Source organism: Drosophila novamexicana, unplaced genomic scaffold (genome assembly GCF_003285875.2).
Source record: "Drosophila novamexicana strain 15010-1031.04,08,12 unplaced genomic scaffold, DnovRS2.1 tig00000193-arrow-pilon, whole genome shotgun sequence".
In the NCBI taxonomy this organism is placed as follows: Eukaryota; Metazoa; Arthropoda; class Insecta; order Diptera; family Drosophilidae; genus Drosophila; species Drosophila novamexicana.
In genome coordinates this window covers 3,621,391-3,646,283 of record NW_020824787.1, presented here as the reverse complement: position 1 = coordinate 3,646,283, position 24,893 = coordinate 3,621,391, and the positions used below count along the sequence as shown (strand labels likewise).

Sequence of the window (24,893 nt, the reverse complement as noted above, 5' to 3'; positions counted from 1 at the left end):
AAAGCCAATTTACTTTAATTTACTATTAATAAATTAGAAACAAGCATCGCAAAAATTCGTGCGTGCTGTGCTGCGTTTCTTGATACCAAACATTGTTGCGACTTGAAAAGCTTCGACACGCGTCCATCTCTAATCAGAGTTGCCGCCAGCTCGTACTCACCAACACTCGTGTATGTGTCATGATTTGTAACTTTTCGTTGTGCGGTCACACCATCGCGCAGTCTCACTTCATTTTTCAAACAAGACAGTTGCTGCGCTCGATTGTCGCATTGTAAAATAAATTAAATTTTAAGTATAACGGACACCGCTGCAAACAAATTCAGATCAAAGCAATTTTGACAAGCACTTAAATATTTTGTACACAACAAATAAACAAAATCAAAACGCAAACAGCCGGTCAAGTGCGTGAGTGCGTGTCTTCCTCTGTGTGCGCCCATTCGTATGTGTGTGTGAGTCCAAGCAGAAAAAAGGATACCAAAGCAACAAGAACAACAACAGCCGCAGCTGCAACAATTTATTTATAATGGATTTCAATTTCGCCGATCTGAAAAAGGAAGCTGCCGCCACGGCCGACGACATTTTTAGCAGCGCCACCAGCGCCGCCAATGCGGCCTCCAAGAAGGTGACCGACACCTATGACGATTTGCTGGGCGACCTCAGCGCCGGCGACAGCGCTGGCAGCAGCGGCAGCGCAGCCAACGTCAGCAGCGGAGCACAGGATGATAATGCGCATACCGAAAAGTATTTTGCCAACGAGCAAAAGAATCTTGATTTCGGCGACCCGCAGGCCTTCGTGCAGCGCATGTCCGCTGGCGCCAAGGAGGCCCAGGAGCAGCTGGATGCCAAGTTTGCCCAGCAAACGGATGACTTTGGTGATTTCCTGGCGCAGACAGGCAAAGCCGCCAAGCACGGCATCGGCGAGCTGACCAGCGACTTTATGAATGTCGAGCGTGGCCTCTACGGAGATGCGCCCAAGCCAGCTGCTCCGCCGGCTGCGGTTCCAGCTGTTGCGCCCGCCGTTCCAGCTGCTCCGCCGGCTGCTGTTCCGGCTGTCGCGCCCGCTGTTCCGGCACCGCCCAAGCCAGCCAAGGAGCCGGAGGTAGATTTGATGGGCAGCTTCAGCCAGCCGATGAGCGCGCCACTGCAGCCATTTGCAGCCACGGCGCCGACGGCCAGCGATAAGTTCTATGATGACGACGATGATGACTACTTCAGCAAGCCGAATCCAGCAGCTGCAGCTGCCGTTGCCACTGCTACGGCTGCTGCCGCAGCTGCTCCAGCGCCCGTTGTGGCCAACAAGGATTCTGACACAGATTCGCCGTCCGCTTCGTATACACCGTCGCCGGCCAAGAAGCCCATTGCCGATGCCCTCAAGGAGCAGGACCATGAGCAATTCATCTCTTCCGAGGATCTGCTCAGTGACTTCAAGGAGGAACGCACAGCCACGCCGCCCGTGGCGCCCAAAGCTGCAGCGGCAGCCAGTGCACCAGCACCAACACCCATTCCGGCTCCAGCTACGGCTCCGGCTTCGGCGCTGGTCACCGATTTGGACGATGAAGAGATTGTTGTTAAACCAACACCCAAACCGGAGCCCGTCAAGCCCGCGGCCAAGCCCGTGGAGCCGCCCAAGGTCAAGGCGCCGGCACAGCAGCCCCAAAAACAACAACAGCAGCAGCAGCAGCAACAACCAAAGATTGTCTCAGTCGAGGAGATCTTCTACAAGTACGGACTTGGTGAGTGGACAAAACCCAAACAAGTTCAGCTTCGGCTAGCCGAAGATTTGATGCTCTTGCAGCGTTGCCAATTGGTATTTAGAGCATTCCACCTGCAGGTTTGGAAAATGTGTGGAATTTGTCTTATGCTCATTTTCAAAGATCTGTTTTAAGAAATCATGCGCAAAGCTTTAAAAAAAACTAGAATATTTATAGAATATCAATATGGGCTCGGTATCTATTTTTGATTTGCATTCCACCTGCAAAGATGGGAAATGGGTGGAATTTGCCTAAAGCTAATTTTCAAAGATCTCTGTTAAGAAATCATGCTCAAAGCTTTACAAAAAAATTGATGTAAATTATAGGGTATCGGTTCGACTTCTTGAAGCGAAAAAAAATTTTTTAATGGAAAAGAATTTTGATAATAATTGATAATTTCTATAATTTATATTAGCAAAATTATAAAATATTCTTTAACTGCATTTTCTAAATCTTAAAAGTGGTTGCCAAATAACTGTAATTGCTAAAAGCATCCGAGCTAATCGCTTAAACGGGTTTCCGCCACAGTCGGAAAATAGGTGAAACACAATTGGGTTCGGTCCGGGCAAAGCCGCATAATGCTGTTATTTAATATCCGATTGTGATATGATGTGCAATATCTGCTGCAAGAGCTATCAATATACATATATATTGTATTTCGTTATCATTTCGTTTCTAATTAGTTTGTGCCTGACAAATAGTCATCATTTTGTGTGTTTGTTTTTGTTAATTCCTCTGTGTATCCTCGCGACCGCACCTTGGCACCTTAGTAAACGTCACCAGGTCTGGTCACTCTGTCACCGAGTGTTGTTTTTTTTTTTTTTTATACTTGTTAGTCACTTTTTTTTATTTTAGCAGTAAACAAGTCGCTCTCTTTCCTCTCTCTCTCTCTCTCTTTTAGCCTGTGCCTTTTGCTTAGCGGCTTTGGCATTTTGGTTTTTGCGTGAATTTTGCAGCTTGCTGATGTCATCGGCATCAAGTTTTGCGCTGTTCTTTATGTACACAATAAAACAACAATGCTTAAATATATTTCATGCGCATAGAATTTCACTTGCCAAACGTTTAACGTTACGGCTGGCATTTCGCATGCAGCGTTTCGCCCCCTCGCTTTCGCTCTCACTTGCTCTTAAGAGCTTTTCATTGCAGGCGATCGTCAATCGTCATCGGCAATGTGACCAAATATCGATAACCACAAATAGCTGAAACATCGATTGAAAATATCCGTAAACTATGAGTTCACTTTCGCTTTCCATTTGTGTGATCAGACCGTTAGGTAATATGTCATTAGTCTAACACTTTTTAGAAAATTAAAAAAAAAATCGTAATTTAAATACATTTGTTAGCTTTTTCCACCTTGCAATAAATAGCGAGAATGGCAGGCAGCAGTCGAAACGGTTAAATTGCCAGCGCTGCTCGATTGACGCCTGAGTCACGGCTGCGCAATTAACTATTGAATTAGTCAATAGAAATTCTTCAAAATGGCATAGTTTCAATGTGCCGAATCTTATTTTTATTATTTCTTGTTCATGTGATGAATCAGCAGCTGTTTTTGTCTAGTTTTTTATTTCAATGACGTGTGTGCAAAGCATTCATAATTCATATTTTACATTTATTCTGTTTGTACTATTTTAGCGTGTGTCCATTAAAGCAATTACGGCAAACACACACACAGCCAAACATACACATAGGCAAAGAGCGAGAGAGCGAGAGAGGGCAGCTGCTGCTCTTTGAAGTACTCTCTAATTTAAGCCTTGCCTGCATAATTCAATTGTCTAGTTGGGGGCCCGCTTCGCTGCGCAAATTCATTTTGATATCCGTTTTCTATACCCTGCACGCAAGCGAAAAAAAGAGCTTATTGGTTTTGTGCAATGTCTGTCGATATATACCGATCATTATTTATTACACTACATAAAAGTTTTAATCAAGGACTGTGAAACTCTAGTCTTAACGTTAAACTGACAAAATCCCCTCTCAATCGGTAATTGCATGTTGTGCAGAGTAGCGCGCAGTCGGTTGCGCCCAATTTGACTTTTTGTGTTCTGCAATCTGCGCCTTTATTTTCACCGCATGCTGGCAAAATTTTCCAATTAGTAATCTGCTTTGTTTTTTTTTTCTGCGCTGCAATCGCGGCGTTGCCTTTGTCTTTATTTGCTATTTTTATGGCAAGTACATGCTAAATGGCTGCTTCACTGTCTGAATAGTCTGTCTGCCCATTTGTCTGTCAGTCTGGCATTATTTGTGCTTCTTCTTTTTCTTCCAATTGGCATTGACTTTGCTGCGGCCGCTGCTGCTGCCTGCCTTCCGCTTGTCATCGACCCAGCTGACGCCACAATATCGATAACGATAATGATTTTCTTTTACCAGTTGCTCTTTTGCGCATTGTCTTTGCCTGTGTGTGTGTGTGTAACAGTGCGGCTGATTAAAGAGATGCGTAAAAAAGCTAGTTCAGGAGGGGAAATATAGTTAAAAGAATATTGGTTGAAGAGCAAGTTAGAAGTACCCAGCTAGTATACCCTAGTATACCCTGTACTTAGTTAAGTGCTGGGAAAAAAATCGAAAACGGAGTAATATATTTGCAGCTGGCCTATACGAGAGCCCAAATACCAAATTTTGCGATACACAAAAATCAAGTTTTTATTTTCAGGCTGCCAGATATTGAATTAAACTCCTTCCTTCATTTAATTTGCTCAAAAACAACAAATAGCTTGAATTCCTTTTCTGTTTTGACAATTACATTTAAAGAACTAGCTAGATTAGGCCAAATAAAATGGAAATTCACAACACTGGCGAGCACATGAGCCCTTGCTGTGGCTTCTCTTTCGTTAAGTTGCTCTTTACTTTTTTCAATGAGCTTCGTTTCCCTTTGCAAAATGAATCGGAACACCCGCTAATAGCCTAAAAAAGTCCAGAGTTGACTACAAATATGCTCAGCACTGTTGCATCTGGTCCCTTGCTTTGGCTTCCCTTTCTCGCTCTCCCTCTCTCTCTCTCTCTCTCGCGCGCGCTCTCTACGCTTATTCAAGGCTTAGCGCGTGCTAGGCCTGCACTTATCGGCGCCTTCGCTTTGCACTTATCGCCCGCTTTATAACTGTAGCCGAGTTGCCGGCATTGCTCACATGTCTATCAGAAGGCAATTAAGTGCAGCTTATAAATAGACTGTGAATATCGTCAAGAAGTTAAATACGCGAAGAAGAAAATGCTCTGTACATAATTGCATATGTACTTAGCATGCATTCAAATTGTGTTTAAGACAAAAAAAACAATGTATATATATGTATATATATAGAGTGTATTTACAAGGCGTAACGAAATTTGTGAAAGCTCCCGAGGCGACACGCTGTAAACAAAGTGTGGATAATATTATTTTAAAAATTTGTTTTTTCTGTTCCAAGTGCTTCCAGTCGGGCGTGTTCGATAATCTTTTGTATACAGAGTGTTTATTGGGCCAAAAGCGAACAAATAAAAACTTCTCTTTCGCTTTCACAATTGAAACTTTGTTCTTATAAATAACGCACAAAATCTAGTTTTTGTTTAGCTAAATTATAGAATTGAAGCGTTTATTTTGTTTGTAAATATTGCACATCAATATATGAAATTTCTTTGACATAAATAGAGAACAATTCACATATGTCGAATGCCTTGAAAATAGGTTTGTGTAGAGTTCAGTGCAGATGAGATAAATAAGAAGGAAGCTAGCTTGGCCGACGTTTGAATACCCTTCCCGTATGTGCGGTATATCTTTTCCTTACCAGCCAGGCACAATTATCGATCGATTTTTCTTGAAATGGTAGCCAAAATATTGGGAGTAACATTTATTAGGCTCTTTATGTATTAACTAATTACTGATTAGATTTAGATATAGATATATATATTGACAAACTGTTCCTTTGATATAGTTATCTAGTTCAGAGTTCCAGTTGACAGCGATTTATGTATTGCTTGGTGCAAAAAGATGGCTCAATGCCAAGTTATATCTAGATATTTTAAGGGCTGCAATTTGTATCTCATTCCATGCATTCCACCTTGCATAACAAAATTAGAGAACCCTTGAGAGACCATCTAATGGCATTTGTACATTTATATAACTGCATTTGGGAGTGGGCAAATGGCTTATGACATTATCTGATTAAATCTGCCTTAAAGTGGAAAAGTTTTAAGTACAGTTCGAATTGCACAACTTTTCTAACATATGTAGGTCATCTTCTGCTCCTTCTCTCGATGCTTACCAATCGATTTGCTGAAGAGATGTTGACAATTTCTTGTCGTCTTTAACAGAAAAAATATATGTTGTTCTAGATTAACTATAACTATATCAACTATAAGGGCTAGACAGATGTCCGGCTAATTGATTTCATATCTAAATTTCACGCCTGCCCAAGGCGCAGGCAGAGCAAGCAACCACATGCCAAACCCACAGCACAGGCTGCAGTATTTGCAGGCACTGCACCGCGCCCAAAAAAAAAAAAAGAAAAAAAGCAAGAACAAAACGGAAGCCGCCGTCTGGTAATTTCCGGGGCAGCATGCTTAACCCTTAAAGCCGCCCAACCCCCGAAAATGTCTACAAAAGCAGCGCATGCGCTACACCCAAAGCAAACTCTACACAGCTCTACACACGGCTCAGCTGCAGCGACAGCAACAGCAACAGCAGCAATTGTTAATCGATAGAAATGTCAGCTCTAGCGTTGAGCTTGAGCTTTTTCCGATGCGGGTTCAGGGCTAACCGCGGTTGCTCAACCCAGCGTACAGTTCGCTTATCGATTTACACACTCACCCACTCTCGCGCTGCCCACTCACTCTCTCTCTCTCTCTATTTTGTGCTTTTGAGCTAGTCCTTTTTAGCTCGCGACAGGCTTCAAGCTTTCGGCCTACGCTCAGTCTCTGTACGCGTCGTGAGCCTAACGGACGCCAGTGAATTCTTATACGCGATTGCGCATATTCTCCAAGTACCGTATTTGCGTTAACGTTACGTCGTAATTTAACTAGTGCTCGCTCGCTCGCTCTCTCTCGTATTGTGCATTGTGCTTTGTTTCTTGGCTACACAATAGAAAATACGCAGTAATAAAGTACCTTTTTAATTATTTGCACTAAAAGCGACTGCCTGTGTGCGACGGCTTTGTGGATAGTTGAAAAAGTTTTAACAATAACAGAAAATTATTGAAAATGTGTACAATTGGCGAGGCCGGACAAAATGGCGTCTGCAAGCAGCGCCCATTGATTTGCTCCATTTTGGATCCCAGTAAGTTGCACACATACACACATACACATACAGTTAACCAAACTAACCTCTGTCAATGGATATGCGGATATGCATTTTGTAAACGACCTGGTTTCGGTGCTATTTTCTTTTCTTCTAATTTTCTTTTAAATTCTGTTTGTTTTGCATGTTTTATTTTTTGTTTGTTTTGCGCCTCGAGTTGCGCTTTAATTTGACATTAAACACCGCCTAATGCACGCTAACTCGCCCTCTCTCTCTCTCTCTCTCTCTCTCCCACTCTTTTTCTTCATGTATCTCCATCTCATTCTATGTCTGTTGCTCTCGCTCTATCTGCCTTGCACAACACGAAACCTAATGCTAACTAACGAAAATCAATATATCAATCGCCTATTTGCAGATGCCTGGTTCAAGCCCGAACGTTTGCACCCGCAAGGTAAGTCTATTGGGCGCCAGTGCCTCTCAAACTGTACACAAAACTGCTTGCAACGCGCAAATAACTGTAAACGCAATTCTCGATGATTATGCGCTTTATATGGGGGCCAAAAGCCATACGAAATGTTGTCTATCTTTAATGATGTCATTGTTGCGCCCGCACAAAGCGAGCCCCTCCCCCCGACTGTACAGTGCTGTCGCCCCCCCTCTTAAGCCTGTATCTATTAAGCCTTAAACTATGCCACGCTTTATTTATTTCTGTTATTGTTGTGCACTTGCTCTGGAGCGTGCGTGTGTATGTGTGTGCGTGTGTCTATTGTAATTGCGCTGAATATAACAACCCTGAATACATGCTCAAGTATATTACTAAACCCATTCGCAGTGCATATTTTGCTGTCTCTTGTTTTGTATACCCTGTAGCCGATTAAAGGCGTGCTGGACAGCAGAATATATCCTCATTTCTTACAAGAGAACTCAGTCCTTCCAGAGTTTTTTTTTATATTTTTTAATAAACCAGAGTATGCCCCTCAAAATTGACACAGTTTTGTAGTTCTACGATTATTCGATTCAAGCACATGAAATGTAAAATATTACTGTAAGCTTTGGCTGACCTAGATCAAGTTTAATTTACTTGATCGATATATCGATAAATTCAGTCAAAATGTAAAGAATTGCCAGCCCAACCTACTTTGAAGAGACAGACTGCACAAGTCAAATCCGATATATACAGAGACTGTTTCCATTTATATTTTTCTATTATTTGATTAATGCCCAGGTTTCTCAATCGCTTCATAATCGATAAATATCGATTTCTCGGCCATAACAAGAGCTGATTTGTAGATGAACCTTGCTTTAGTATTTTGTAAAGCTATCCAAATATAGAACTGGTGAGCTCTACAATTGGTTTACAGACTAAAATGTATGCGCACATAAAATATACAGGGTATCCTACTGTCTCCAGAGTGCTCCCATTAGAGCAGCCCTATATGTTTTCTTCTATTATCTCGGCTTGAAGCTAAATTTCTTTTTTCCTTTTGTTTTTTTTAAATTCCCCTGTTTTGTGTACATTCAATTTTGCCTTATACGCTTTACGTCTAAATTCGCCGGACAACGCCTAAAAGGCCACTGCGGAAAATGAAGAAAAACCGCGCTCAGCGCTAAAAAGTGCACAACACAAATTTCTGAAGCGGCAAAACGCCAAAAGGTCGGCGCTTGCATTAATTATGCCTAAACAAAAGTGTGTGTGTGTGTGTTTTTGCGGTTTAAAGTGCCACGCCCACGTAATTAGTAGGACTACATAAATGCAGTTCAGTTACCTTCCCGTCAGCAGCAGAACCCCCCTCCCCCATCCTCTTGGGGCTGGCACTGGAGCGGCAACAAAATCCGTAATCGGATCGCATGCTAAGCGCTTTCATGCCGCTCGACCGTCAGCTTTTGCCATAATACAAGCTGGAAAACTTTTCTCCCGTCTACAGTCAACTGCAAGCTGATATGAGGCCTGTCTGTGGTTGGGTCTATGGCGGGGGCGGGGTGGCAATCCCCCCGCCTTTCGCACGGGGTTCGCATGCAATAGACGCCAGCTAAACATGCACCTTCTACATAGTATATGCAGCTATATGCATTTATATCAAGTAGTATAGCGCATTTCATGAGCTTATGAAAGCAAATACAACAACGCTTACGATTATCATCATTTCGACTGACTGGCGACTACGACTACGACGATTCTGACGTCTTTTGAGCTTTGCACCCAGCTGTAACTGCAAAACAGACAACCGACAATCAAACAAATATAAGTACAAGTCTATGCTATATATAAACTTAATCACTTTGTGTACGAATTGTCTGGGCATGAGCTGTACTCTCTAAAGATTCATATCATACTTTCAAATTGCACTGAACAATGGAGTTTGTCACTAGTGTGGAATTTTATTGATTGTTTTTGTTTTTAATACATACGAAAAATAATTAAAAATTGCTAAACTCAGATAATCGTAGCAATTTCCTACATATAAATCAATTAAAAATGTCATATAATACACACATTAACATTATACTGTTAATTTAGCAGATGTGCATGTTACATATTAATGTTATGTTAAGCAACTGTTGTGTGAACTGCTTGCTTAAACGGCAAAGAAGCTGCTATGTAAAGCAGCTGTTAACAATAGCTTACGCCCAAATGAGCTCAGCTTCAAGAAACCAATAATTCAATATTCCAAATATACATATATATATATATATATATATGTATATATGTTAAATATATCTGGGCAGCTTGCCATAAACTGCTTCCACTTTAGTTTTATTATTAATAACACCATTAAAGATCCTATTTACTACCAATGTGGATCATAGAATCATAAAATCTATTTCTGATAACTAGCAACTAGTTTTCCTGAGTTGCACCCCGCCGTGAACTAAGCCACAAATCTGCGGCTACTTTGATGTGCCATCCGCTTGGCACGTAAAAGCAATTTCTCTATTCTACTTATGCCCAATTTTGGCTGCCGGCACTTAACAATTAATTGCAGGCACTCTCCATGCCGGCCCAGTGGGCGTCAGACATCCCGGACTGCCCACTGTGGGCACTGAACGCTTCGTGGGCCTAGCAGGCGGCCAGTCCGTGAGTCAGTCAACCCATACAAATCTGTATACAATTGGCTAGCTTTAACTTGTCTTAGCCATATAGAAAGCCAACGAGGCGTTCAACTGTAAATGCCGCGATTTAGTAAGCTAAAGCCTGACTGGCAAATACTCTGACTTGACTGACACAAAACTGACAAGCAGGAGTGAACCCTCTTGTAATAAATTCCTGATATTAATTATAATATGCTTCCCTCTTTCAATTTTCTTGAAACTGTTTTACAGCCCGTTTTAACAGCGCTTTATACAGCCAAAACCGCTTTTAGGACAGCTTGAAACCATATTATAAAATTTGCTAGCCAGCAATTTTTTTTGATTGTCTTCATATATTCAATTTCATGTCCTTATTCTTTAATCAAGGTTTAGAAAATACAACTGAACAACTTTTGTACTGCTTTTGAAACTGTTTAATAGCTGCTTTAAGCCGTTCAAAGCAGTTTGAAACCTTAACGAAAGCATTTTAAACCCCATTTTAATAGTTGCTTTGCAGCTAATAGAACTAATTGAATTACCTTTTTATACCCTTATAGAGGATGTTATAACTTTGTCATGAGATGTGTGCCGCATAGAAGGCGACCTCCCCGACCCCATAAAGTATATATATTCTAGATCAGCCAGTCGAGATGACAAAGCCATGTTCGTCCATCCACTCTGTCCGTTTATCAGTCAGTCCGTCCAACCAGAAATACATTATTGTTTGTCAAGATTTTCTGACCAAATTCGTCTTTTATTAGTTTCATTAGGCTCCCTTCATATCAGCATCAGACTATCATATTGTATAGATTTTAAGAAAAACCTTTTTGTTTATCAAGTTATGATACTTATATACAAGCCAAATGCTATCAAGATCGTGCGACTTCATATTTTCATCAAACTCAGCCTTTACAAGCTTCACTATTCGGACCTATCTGCAAAAGCGTAGGGAAAATGTCTGCAAGGGTATCAGATCTTCGGCGTGCCAAAGATATGCCAGTCGTCAAGCTAGATAAATTATTCTAGAACAATACTCTAGTAATTTTCCTAACGAAAACTTGTTTATTAGCGGCTGACGCATAAATCATGAAATACTTACGCCTTTTCTGCGGTCAAACATGCTCACATACCCTCTAAATACGAGCACGTACAAATTCTGATTCATAATTAGAAATTGACGAGTGCTTGGTCCATTTTTGGTCATGACCGCATGCGAATAGCCGAATGGCTACAACTAAGCGAGGTAAAGCTGGAGTCCATGGTCTGGGTTTTAGTTGAACTGCCTTTCGCCTGGCTTTTAGCCGGCCGGCCGGCTTTTGTTCTTATGCAACTGGCTAGAAATAGACTCGGAAACTTTGGAAGGGAAATGGCTACGTGCCGGCAACAACATTTCTATATCAAGCTATATAAATACCACTTGATTCCAGTCAAGCGATTGGCGCATTAGATCATCGGAAATGTTGCTCGCTTTTTTTGCAATACCAAAAGAAATATACATATATTTATAAATTTGCATTTATGTGCGAAGCGTATTTTGCAAATTGATAAGTTAAACAAATAAAGACAAGCGAAAATGTGCTGCAAGATAATGAACGACCCGCAGGTACCCTATAAATTGAAAAACTTGTGGTCAGCTTTGCCAAGAATTTAGATGCAGAATCTGAACAAATTCTTAACAAATTCTCTCTAAAAAAAAATGTAATATTTTCAAATTAATTTAATTATTTCACATTCAATAAGTTTTCATTGCGCCAAAATCGGATCAGTTTTGTTCATAAGACTCTGAAATACTCTTTCAGAAATCCCATTGTGAAATGAGCTTTTTTACAGGGTATTAATGAAAGTGAGTTTAGCAGATAGCCCAATGTCTCTGATAAGAAATTTCGAGTCATGTGCCATTCCAGTGCACTTGCTAAGAAGAAGAACAACAACAAAGAAGCGAACGTCAGAGACGCTGACGTCACGCGGCGGGCAGTCCATATAAACTTTTCCCACGCCTACAAACTAAATTCGAAATCCGAAATCAATTCCTTTGGTTGGCGCCTTTTAAACAAAGCAGTTGAAAGCTTAGTCAAGCAAGCAGTGCACAACGCCCCCAAGCAGAACCTAACCTTGATATTGCAAATGGTGGAGCGAGTGGGAGAGGAGAGATAGAGAGACAGCGCGCAATTGTTGCTGCTCTCAATTGTTGTTATTGTTTATGCTGCGCTCTGTCTCTCGCTCTCTCTGGCCACATCTACGTCTCTGTCTGCCCGGCCGGCGTCGACGTTCGCCTTTGCCTGCTAATTTTAGCTTTTTAGCTGTTTCGGCCATATTTGTTGTTGTCGCCGCCTAAGCAGTTCGATTTTCGGATTACGCTGCGGGCTGCAGCTGCAAGAAAGAGAGAGTGAGAGAGGGAGAGTGCGAGCTTTTCGCAGTGCATGCAAGAACTGCGCCGCGAGCTTTCTTTAAGCTTAAGGGCTGAAACGGGTCGTGCTTTTCGAAAGATAGCTAAAAAGATCCGCACAGCTGTTCTATGGCCTATAGTATAACAGTTATCTGTGCTACGGCATCTGTAGCAGTGCAGCCCTGGCGCGCACCCCCTGCCCGCCGCTACCCCTATGCCCAATCAAGTTTTATAAGTACCTGCTGAAGGGCGTCTGGTTACCTGCATCTGCGACGCGCACGCAGCGACATGCTCGAAACTGAAGCGAGTCCAGGTTAGGGATCGCTACCTACGCGCAGATACACAGATACAAATACAGTTACAGATTCAGATAGAGATACGAAATGCAGGGCGATAGCATTTACAGCTTGACCATTTCTCTGCGCTCTCTTTCTCTCGCTCTCGCACGCTCTCCGAACCACTCAGTGTCGCTCGAGCGTTCTATTTGCCATAGGCGCAGGGGTAACCCCTATATAGGTACACACACACATATATATATATATATAGAGAGATATATGTATCTGTGAGTTTGTGTGTCTACCTATGTGTATATTGAGTGTACCTCATGCTCATGCCCTGTGCCTGAGCGCATCCGAAATTAATTGTAGTTTAGTTGATGTACGGACTTTGTCAACGTTGCACAGAAACGCCTCAGTGCTCCTCCGGTAACGCGTGAGTTTCGTCGTGTTTTTGTGTCGTCTGTGCGCATCCGTAAGATACAAAATATGTGCATATATTGTACTTGCCTCCACAACAGCTGCTGCTGAACCCTTCGCCTGACCTCACATCAGTTTGGGCAACAAGCACAGCAAGAACAACAACAACAATTGACAGCTACATAAATACTTTCGATTCTTTGCCATTTCGATGCGGCACAATTTTTCGCACCGACTTGGCTGCACTCTATGAATTATATAACCTAGAGCATATTTCATAATTTCGTTAGTTTCGTTCAAATTAAATCAACGTGCGCTTATCGAGCGCGTCAAAATGCTACACTCAGAGAAATGGCAAACACATAAAATAATTAATAATTGAATCGAAGTGAGAGAAATATTAATTCATTTCGAATGCATTGCCAAGAAATGTGTAAATAATTAAAAGAAATTCTTAGGACTATAGTTCTCTTTTTGGATGATATTTTGTAAGAACTCAAATTTTATTGACATTTTGCCAAACTGTTATAAATCATATTCAATTCGATTCTTAAAGTGAAAAGTTTTGGCTTATATATAGTAAATTTATATAGTAAATCAAGCATTCCTGAGAGAAACTAAAACTAAAAATATAAAGAGAATATAATAAAAAATAACAAAACAAAATAAAAATATAATAAATAATATATAATAATATATAACAATATAACAATTGTCAAGTAACTCGTCAATTTCGCTGAGTGTAGTGTGTGGCAGTTATCTATCATTGCATTTAGCCGAATGCGTTGTCGCGTCTATTTCTGTTTCTTTATTTATTTATTTATTTTTTTTTCGCATTTTGGCAAGTCATTCGCTGAATTTGCCCATTGTCGCTGTCGTTGTTGTTGTTGTCGTCGTTGTCTGGGGCCTCTGTTTGCTGGGTTCTGGGTTCGCTGATCGTTCAGTCGGTCGATTGCCTCACTTGAGTTAACGGTTAATGCTAATGCCGTAGCCGGAGCCGGAGCCGGAGTCGCGTGCCTGCAACTTCCTAATTCCGATTCGATTCGTTTCGTTGCAGTTGTTTTGTGAATTACGATTATCTAGAGAATATATCTAATATATATACATACATATATAAGTAATGGCCGCCGCTTTAGAAACGCTTCAGGCGCTATTCGTAACGCTCGGCGAAATTAAAGAGCTGCCCCTCAATCGGGAGTCTTGTAAGTATTTAAGGTTACGATCTATTTAGAAGATATAACGCTTGACTCTTGCTCTTGCTCTTTGTCATTTCTCTTGATTCTGGCGCTGTTTCCAATTGCAGCTAGAATTTATTTATAAACATTTAGTCTTCTTCTTCTGTGTGTGCACTGTAAAAACAATTCAATATTCATTTTGGCAAACACATTTCTTTTTAACCGACTCTAAAATATTCGTTAGTCATTTCAAGCATTTTCTTATCTGCATTTCACAATTTCGTTCTTTTTTTACTCAACCTAACTTTGGGTGCTTGACACTTGATTTAGTTTAAGGTTAGAGTGGAAAGATTATGACAGTCCAGGAATAATAATTGGGTTTTTTCCACGAATCGAATTTATAGATATTTTACTATTATCATTATATGCATTTATATCATTACAATTTCTGCAATCTGATGTTCGTCTTTGCGAGTGAGCACTGTATTCTAATTTACGACTACTTAACATTTGTGAATTTCCGCTTCAAACTCACAATCAGTTCATTCGGAATGTGATAAATGATGTGGCATTAAATCTTTTATTATGTTTGCTAGCACTTGAACATAGTCTGTGCTATACTATCATATATTCTTAAAGTAGTTTTTGTTTGGCAAAGATTTCAGATAAGCTTAGCACCCAGTAAATTGCCAATTGCCAGTTAGTTCACCTGGTTAATGTGTAATGAGTAGAAATTTGAATTTATATACCTATTTTAATAGTTTAGTTAACAGCCAGTGAAACGTTTCGGCATACTAAATAGAGAATACTGGAAGGAAAACAAAGCAGAATCAAAAAACAAAAGCTACCCTCGCTCTTCAAAGCGAAACTGGAGGATGTGAAACGTTTACGAATCTAAAGCAAAGAAGAAACAAAGAAATAGCGTCTCTTGAGAAGAAGAGTTGAATTAAAGGGAAATTTAAAACTTAATTTGTTTGCGATAATCGATAACTTGCCCCATTTCGATATATATCGCAATCGATATCCTGTTTTTTGAGCAAGTCTCTTTGGCCCCCAATGACTAGAGTGATCAAATTTGACATGTAGCTTCTAGGAAAGTATATACTGATCAAGTATCTTTCATTTTAGAGCTAACGATCTCTTAATTGATGATGTTAGAAGAAGGTTCAGGGCATGGCCTAGCCGGGCATACCCGGCTAGAGCACGCTTTCTTCGTTTTAGGCATTTATGTGCTGAATTAGGGTGTCTGATAGTCGCATACAGGCACTCTTGCATCTGGTACATTGTTGTCTTTATCTTCTATCTATTATTTTGGTTCTCATTTTGATTGTTGCCGACGCTGCTACTGAATTTTTGCTTATAATAATTTCATTATCATTTTATTGCATTTCTCGCATGCTTATGCAATACACATTCTGACAATGTCAGGTGCAATATTTATTATATTTTTATTTGTTTGTTATTGTGCCTTGCCCAAAAACCCGATTCGCGCATTATGTCAGCGGCGCATATTGCTGTCTCTTTCGCACAACACTCTTCGAATTTTGGGGCGCAGCATGATATCATTTGAAGCAGAGCTTATTACTCACTCGCGCCAAAACAGAGAGGCTAACACATAAATCAAAGTAAGGGGGTTGTTGCAGAGGGAAGGTGCTCTCTCAGACTATGATGTCAGAGCTACGTTGAGTAAAACGCAATTTGTTTTGGTTTTGCGTTGCAGTTGGAAAGTTCAATGAACAAAATGCACTGCTTGTTTCCCCCGGCTGTAAGTTTCAAGCAGTTCACTGACCAACACCACTAGACTTGCAATGCACTGCAATGTAAATAAATTGTATTGATGCAGCAGCGCGTATAACACCAATACCAACGCATAAGCAGACGACGGTCATACTCAAACACCTCCAGTTTTTGGCGTGCGTGTGCATGACTTGCTGTGCGCTTATGAATCACAATGCGTGTTTCGAGCAACGCAACCGCAACCGCACCCACTACGTCATTTGAACGTAACGTAAGCTTCGTGGCAGCCGCCGAACTGGCCGAAGTCAATCGTCGTGTGCTTTGACACGTTGCTAAACGTTCTGACGAGCGTTTTCATTGCGCGACTACGTAGTCAAGTTTTGTTGTTGCAATTGCGCGTTATCTTTTTACTTTCATGCGCTGGGATCGCGCGCGCGCTCCGCCTTTGGCTCTCTCGCGTAGCGCGCGCACTCTCTGCTGCAAACTTGCTCCATTCCAGACAACTTGTTTGGCGTGCGCTGCCTCTCTTTCGCACACAGCTCCAATGCGACAGGCAGCAGCGGCAGTAGCAGCGGCAGCAGCAGCAGCTTATTGGTTTGTTTTGTGTTTGAACTTCTTCCAGTTCTTTTGCTGCGTTCAGAGCAGACGGCGGTCCGCAGTGTCGCCCTCTAGAGTTTGCGTTTTTCATTTAATAACTGTGTTGGTGTGTGTTTGTTTTTGTGTGCACTATCCAAGTTTAATTAGTGCTAGACACGCCAATTCCCTTTTGCATACATTTTGGCGCCAAGTTCCCTTTTACAATAAATACTAGAAAACCCTTAAAAAACCCATAATGGCTGGTGGCAGCAAACGTTACTCACGCAACAACTCCAACGGCAACTTCCAGTCGCTGCCCGAACGTGGCCCAGGTAAATGTCAGCTATAACAACAACAGCAATAACAGACAAATTTAAACTTAAACTTATCAGCTGTCTACCTTGATTTACCGTTAAGCGTTATCTATGCTCTGCCCTGCTGCCGTTCGATTGCCAACGTCAGCAGCGGCGCCAACGTGGCCGTTAAATCGCTGCATGCTCATTCGCCCAAAAGCAGACAACAACAACAACAGCAGCAACAACAGCTTTTTGCATAATTTGCTTTGGGCTGCTTTTATTTATGTGAGCGATCGCTTTTGAATTTTGATTGCCACGTCGAAATGTTGGTTAACGGCGCAGTCAACGAACTTTCAAAGCTTGGCAGCGACTACAACAACAAAAATACTTAACGAAATTGGCAACGCGAGCATATTCCATAATTTTATGCCTGCACTTGCAATCACTGCCCATGTGGGTATGTGTGTGTGTGCGCTTGTGTGTGTGTGTTTAGTCTAATTCAAGGTTATCTCTATGCCGCATGCCAGCTAAACACACAAAGTGAGATGTGCTCGTGACGTCACAATCACGCACGACAAAAACGTTGAAGATATTTTTTCTGCTTTGTCAGCGGAAGTTGCTCTTAAATCGAAGACAAGCAGTGAATAAATTGTGAATGTGTTCGACTACATTTCCAACAACAATACTTACATATTTAAAACTCACCATTTTTGTCACATTTTATTCTATATGCGGGTCTTGCTCTCTTCAACAGCGAAAGTTGGTTAAAGCAAGCAGAGCGAGACAGCACTGCTTGTGCTTTGCCTCTTAAGGAGGCTTTATGAGGATCGGCCTTACGTAGTGCAAGTTTTTACTGTTAATCCAAAGAGAACATGCTTGTGCTCTTTAGAATCACCAAATGCTGTTTTGCTATGAAAGTTTGTTATCTTGGGTTAAAGAGAGCAGAAGAGAGTGCAAGGAACCTCGCTGTGCATTCAAGTCAAAGAGAGCGTAGGTAAGCTGACAAAGCATAGGAGCTTCAGCTTAACGAAACTCGACACACTTTTTAATTTCGAATATTTTCGTGTGATTTAAACAGAAAGTGCTTTACTTTTTACGATACTTACGCTTACGATACTTACGTATCACGCACATCTCTAGCAGACACACACACATACATGCTTGTGTCTTATCTAGGCACTTTTGCCGCTTCTTCTTTTTACTCCACTTCACTTTCAGTGCAAACTTGTTTTGATTGAAACCAGTTGCCGTTTGCCCAGTTCCCAGTTCTTAGTTCCCAGTTAGCCACTTCCAGGCCCATCTTCCAGTTCCAGTGGCCAATGCAAGCTACACGCTTTCAATTCGTCGCCTAATTGTGGCGACGTCTCTTTTTCAATAGTTGATAAAGAGACGGCCACAAAAAGAAAACTTTCTCTCGCATCGCTTTCTTTCATATGAGAAAATATGCTCGTATGTCTGATTGTTTTTTTGTTTTTTTTTTTTTTTGCTGTCTCTCTGTAACCCAATTTCGATTTGTATCCCTCACATCTGTTGTTTCCTTTCTAATTTACTGTCGATTTACATAACCTCAAGACTTGGCTGCTTGGCAACTATCTGGCCGGTTTTTGTTTTTACCCACCCCCAAAACTAGTTTAAAAGCTTGATATTTGCTTAGCTGTTGTGTCTATGTGTCTTTCTGCTTTCCATGCTATTCTTCTCTTCTGCTTCTTCTTCTTCTTCTCTTGGCAATCGCCGCAGACAAAAGCTAATGGAAGATTTCCAATGCTCCCAGAAAATTGGGAAGATCAACAGCAGCTGCTTTTGTTCTTGCTCTCAAACACATCAATTTCCAGAGAGCTCCAGCTGTGATGACAGCGGGGGCGGGGGGCGTGTCAATATTTGATCGAAATCAAGTTGGCTTTTCTTGTAGAATACAAAATGAAAGATAAGAAAGAAAGAAATCTATTTCAATAATATTTATTTAACGAACTAAACTAAATACAAGTTATTTTGAGAGATTGAGCTTGCGAGTAATATTTATTTTCCATACAAGTCCGTTATGCTGGAAAAAGGTAGATTTTAATTACGAATATTTTAATCAATTAATATCGATGTTATCGAAAATTATGTTTGTTTAACGAAACAAACTAAAAACAAGCTATTTTTGGAGATTGAGTAATATTTTTTCTAAAGAAACCGTTACACTTGAAAAAAAATAGATTTTAAAAATGAATATTTAAATCGATAAATATCGATGTTATCGAACATAATATTTATTTAACGGACTAAACTAAATACAAGTTATTTTTAGAGATTGAGCTTGTGAGTAATATTTATTTTCTATACAAGTCCGTTATACTTGAAAAACAAAGATTTGATAAAAGAAAATTGTAATCGATAATTATCGATAAATTCGAAAATGAATGAAAATGTTCTGCCTATTATTCGTCAAATTATATATTTAAAATTCCAAGAGTATTTTCTGTGAATGAAATGTGTTTAACTAAGAGAAAAAGTATCGATACATATAAAATATTATGTAGAAATATGCTTTTAATTGAAGAAAAGTTAAACAAGCTTTTTCTAATAATACATTTTGAATGTTATCAACTAAAATATTAGATAAATGTATTAAAGATATCTATTTAATAGTATGTTGTAATATGTTCTAACCTAACAACCCCTTTGGCCTATGCCAGCTTCTAGCAGGGTATTCACACAACGAATATTCGAAATGCTTTTGTGCTTATTTTGAAAAGTGTTTTAAAAATAGAAGCAAAAAAAAAAAAAACAACAAAAAAGGAGAGAAACACATAAAATCGTGTTTAATTAATCGCATTTCAATGGACCCCCGGCAAATTGTTTATTGTTTAAATGTTATTTTCAACAACAGAGAGTTGCGGCTATTTATAGGTCAAATCAATTGAAAAACGCGCCTTAGGGTGAATTCGCTTTCGTCGAAGCGAGTGCATTGACTGCTTATCGGGGAAATTCAATTGCTGTCGTGGGTTGGGGGGGTGGAGGAGCAGCAGGAGGGGGCAGAGGAGGGGCATATTTATAAGAAAGAAAAATTCAAATTATATTCGGCTTTTTTGAATGTTTCAATTCACATCCGTTTCGCTCAGTCTTTAGCTCTCTCTCTCTCTCCCTCTCTTTGCTTATTATGCGACACTCTCTCTCTCTCTCTCGCTGTGCGTTTTCCGGCTGGGGTCCGGAAAATTTTTGTTGAGGCAGCAAATAATATTTGTCTAGTATAAAACTTGGCAACGATCGACCGCACGGCGCGCTAACCACGAAACCACGAATAAAATGTCGAGCAGAATCTGTGAGTGAGAAATAGGGTATATATACACACATATGTATATATATTTAAATTATTTATATATATATAAATGTGCTTATACTATATGCTAATCGTGCTACCAATAATTATTACCTGCTGACATTTGCACAATTTGTGCCACAGTTTGTTCTCGCACAACGCACTCGATAAGTGCGGGTATATCTCAAAGATTGCATAATTGCCACAGCGAAAGATACATAACACATACATACATATATGTACACAGCTGTCCAATAGCCGCTGCCTATGTGTGTGTGCGTGTGTGTGTATGCGTGTGTGCTTTTGTATATTTTGGTATTTTCAGTCACTCGTCAATTGTGTTTTCGCATTGAAATGATTGAGCAACAAATTAATGAAATCAAATCAAAAGAGTGCAAAAGGAGCAGCAGCAGCAGTGCTTGTCAAAGTGTGCAAACAAATGACTCCAAAACTGCAACTGCGTAGCTAACACACTCGTGCTCACTCTCTCTCTCTCTCTCTCTCTCTCTCTCTCTCTTCTAAACTTAACTACTTCACACTGTGATCAAAATGTTACCAAAGCTTGTCAAACTGCAATGCAAAATGACTTCAAAACTACAATACATATGCTTGTCAAAGCGTTAAGTTTAAAGTAGTACAAATGCTATTAAATGTGACTTGCATTCACTTGTAAAATGCCTGTCAAACTGTATGTGCTTTGGTTTTGCGTCTAACAGCTGAATGGCTGCAAAACTGTAATTGTTTAATTAGATTCTAGCTATTACAATCTATCGACAATCTAGCCTGTGCTTTTCAAACTGTAAATGTATGCTAGGCAAGATTCTAAAACTGTGAGATCGAAATTCCCATATTCTAGTTCTGAAACAGCTTGGTAACTGAAATCAAACGAAGCTTACATATGCTTGTAAAACTGTATATATATACTCGAGCTGACGCTATAATTGTAGCGGTCAACAAATATGATTGTCAAACTGTAAGCAGAATCTAAAACTGTGAGAGCCAAACTTCTGCATTGTCTTTCTAAATCAAGAGATGCTCACAAACTTTAGATAAAACCAAGCTGCTTCTCAAGCTGTTGCAGTTGACCAATATGCTTTTCAAACTGTAAACAGAAGTTGAACCTCACCTCTACATTGTCGCTCTAAAAGCAATCTGTTCAAAAGCAAACTGATATTTGTATCATAAAAAAAATGGAAATCAGAATTTTACATATGCTTATCAAACTGTATATAGCTAACTCTTAAACTGTAACAGCTAAACTAACTTATTGTCTCTCTTTACACTTTCTTGCAGTGGAATCCCTCATCTACTGGCGCGATGTGAAAAAGTCCGGCATTGTCTTTGGCGCCGGGCTTATCACACTGGTTGCCATCTCCTCTTTCTCCGTGATAAGTGTGTTTGCGTATTTGTCGCTGCTGGCGCTCGTCGGCACCGTCGCCTTCAGAGTCTACAAATCCGTGACACAGGCCGTACAAAAGACAAACGATGGCCATCCCTTCAAGTGAGTACACATTTATCTATGCATATAAAACGGCTTCTAACTGACTGATTGAGTGAATGACTGACTGATTGAATGTCTGATGGATTAAGTGGCAAATTGATTAAGTGACTAATTGACTGAATGACATACGCATTGATTGAAGGACTGATTGATTGACTAGCGTATTGATTGAATAACTGGATTTAGTGACAGACTGAGTGACTGATTGATTGACTGACAGACTATCTTATTGATTGAACGACTGATTGAGTGACTGGCGAATAAAGTAACTAGCGTATTGATTGAATGACTGATGGATTTAGTGACAGACTGATTAAGTGTCTGATTGACTAGCTGACAAGCGTATTGATTGAACAACTGATCGATCGATTAGCGTATTAATTGAATGACTGATGGATTGAGTGACAGAATGAGTGACTGATTGATTGACTGGCTGAATGACTGATAGACTATCGCATTGATTGAGCGACTGATTGAGTGACTGACGTATTGAGTGACTAACGCATTGGTTATATGACAGATGGATTGAGTAACAGACTGATTAAGTGTTTGATTGACTGACTGATTGAGTGACTGAATTGACTGGCAGATTGAGGTGCCTAGTTTCGGGTTCAAGCTCATAACCGATGATCTTAAACATGTATTTTATTTTCTATAGAGAATATCTGGAACTGGATCTGACGCTGTCTCAGGAGAAGGTGCAGCACATCGCCGGCGTGGCTGTGGCACACATCAACGGCTTTGTTGCGGAGCTGAGGCGTCTGTTCCTGGTTGAGGATATTATTGATTCAATTAAATTCGGTGTCATTCTGTGGGTGTTCACCTACATTGGCGCCTGGTTCAATGGCATGACCCTGGTCATTTTGGGTGAGTGCAGAGCTCTTTGATATGGTCATCGTATGGAGATTAATTATATTTGCATATCCACAGCCTTTGTCTCGCTGTTCACCTTGCCCAAGGTCTACGAGAACAACAAGCAGTCGATCGACACCTATTTGGATCTGGTGCGCAACAAGTTGACGGAAATCACCGACAAGTAGGAATCACATAACCATATGCCATATGTTCAAGCTTTACTGATAATGTTTCATTTCCTTCATTTATTCCTACAGAATCCGGGTGGCTCTACCCATTGGCAACAAGAAGCCTGTGGCTGCTGCTGCTGCCGAGTCGGACAAGGACAAATAGAAAGCAACAACAATAACAACAGCAACAGCAACAACAACAACATGTTTATTTATTTATTAAGCATTATTTGAATGGTTTAATATTCATCCGGGGCATAACAATTAAATACATATATTCAACTGTATAATTACAATTTACAAAAAAAAAAAAAAAAACTACAAGAACGAACAACATCTTGCTATTGTGAACCCAAAACATAAAACTAAAAAAAAAGAAAAAACATTTAAGTAAAGAATATCAACTCGTAGCAGTTTAAACATTGTCCAAGTGTCTTTAAGTTTTTTAAACGAACGAAACCAATTTGAAATTCAGATGAAAAAAGAAAAACAAAGCTGTTTAGAAAAATGAAATGAAAAACAACAACAACAAAAACAAAAAACAACAAAAACACAGCCACAGCAATGCAATTAAACGCTTCCTCAGTTTCCAAACAATTTCTTTCGAGACTCTTAACGAAAAGCAAACTTTTTAATACATTTACGATTTAGTTAAAATATGCATACGCAAAGAAAACTATGCAAAAGTCTTTTGAAAACAACAAAAAAAGAAGAAGAAGAAGAAAAAAACAATCAACATTTTACACCCATTTTTATTAGCAACTTTTTTTCTAATTAAAAACTCTTTGCTTTAGTTCTAATTTTAATTTTGTTGATTTCTTTTTTTGATAAAAAAAATAAATCAAAATAAAAAACAAGTGAAGTAAACAATTACAAACAATTTTAATTTTCGATTGTGTTCGTTTTATACAATATTTATTATTTTCGATTTTTAACGTTTTTAGCGTCAACTGAAGCCGGCTGATCCTTTCGCTTTCGTCCCTGCAACTCAGCCTTGATAGGATGGCCTGATTAACAATTGGACCAATTTGTTTATAGAGAACATAACGAGTTGCGCGCTTGATCTTAAATCGCAAATCGAACAGATTATCGAGCACATAAATAAAACAAACAGCTTCGCCTTGTTTCATACAACATTTACTTATGTACAATTAATTTATAAGAATTTTTACAACATAAATCAAATATTTAATGTGAATTTGTTTGCGTAGCACAGCAAGTTGAGTTTTTGCCAACTTTTTAAAGTTCATATTCATAAAATCATATACATACACATCTATTGTAGCTTAAATGTTTTTATTGTAACCATTTGTTGCTCATTGTTATAAAAAAAAAAAACTAAACAAAAGAAAAGATATTAATGAAAGTGAATATTTATGATTTGCGTTGCTTTCGTTGAAAAAAACGTTTGTCAAGTGCAGCTATTAAGCAGAAGGAAAAATAAAGGACTACTGATAACATTTTAGGCGTCGTTTTTCTCCCATATAACTACGATAACAATAGATATTTTTGCATATTATATAACACTTAAAACGATATTTCTATATATGTATGTAATATGTAAGTGAATACAAAAAGTATAAAAGAGAAAAAACAATTCATAAAAGCGATAAATGAAAACGAAATTTTCAAGTGAAAATCAACTTTCCGAGGATTCGATTCGATCCTATATAAACGATCTTATACACGTATATCACATAAATGTGCAGTAAGCTATATGCTTACTTATTACATTCAAAAAAAAATGAGAACATTAATCAGTTGATTTGATCGTATAAATTTCAATAAAAATACAACTTAAATAAAACTAAATCTAAGTCCGTTTGAATTCTTTGAGCTGGCGCGTCAAATCAAACAGCTTTTGTCCGTGCACAAAAGCTGTTTGATAGCTGCTGTTGGCAAAGCTGAACGCTAGAGGGCTGCCAGCATGGGCAGCCAGAAAGCAAACAAAAAGCATACAACACTCTGTCGGAAAAAAATAATAAACAATACGCATGTATGACCTTCGTACAAGGTGACTGGGACACACTGCGCGCGCGACCAGCACGAGAGCGACAGAGGGAGAGCGAGAGAGAGAGAGCGAGAGGCAAAGTGTTAAAAAGCGCCAGAGAGTCATACAAAATGCAAGCAAAGCGTTGCATGAAATGCACTTAACATTAACATAAATTTTGCCAATGCCAATTG

General features: G+C 39.7%; 1 protein-coding gene across 6 annotated transcripts; it reads left to right on the top strand.

Moving 5' to 3' along the window:
* The first annotated feature begins 241 nt into the window (after positions 1 to 241).
* On the top strand, positions 242 to 23,416 carry LOC115758395 (reticulon-1-A). 6 transcript variants are annotated; one of them, XM_030699028.1, is made up of 6 exons: positions 242 to 1,733; positions 7,364 to 7,399; positions 21,477 to 21,684; positions 22,343 to 22,551; positions 22,615 to 22,720; positions 22,797 to 23,416. In XM_030699028.1, the coding sequence occupies exons 1-6, from the start codon at positions 524 to 526 to the stop codon at positions 22,870 to 22,872; spliced, it is 1,845 nt and encodes a 614-aa protein (XP_030554888.1). In that variant the 5' UTR covers positions 242 to 523; the 3' UTR covers positions 22,873 to 23,416. The 6 variants fall into 6 exon arrangements, with proteins under 6 accessions (XP_030554888.1, XP_030554889.1, XP_030554890.1 ...); XM_030699030.1 differs by lacking the exon at positions 242 to 1,733 and adding an exon at positions 6,677 to 6,987; XM_030699031.1 differs by lacking the exons at positions 242 to 1,733; positions 7,364 to 7,399 and adding exons at positions 13,076 to 13,153; positions 14,156 to 14,300.
* Positions 23,417 to 24,893: the final 1,477 nt, after the last annotated feature.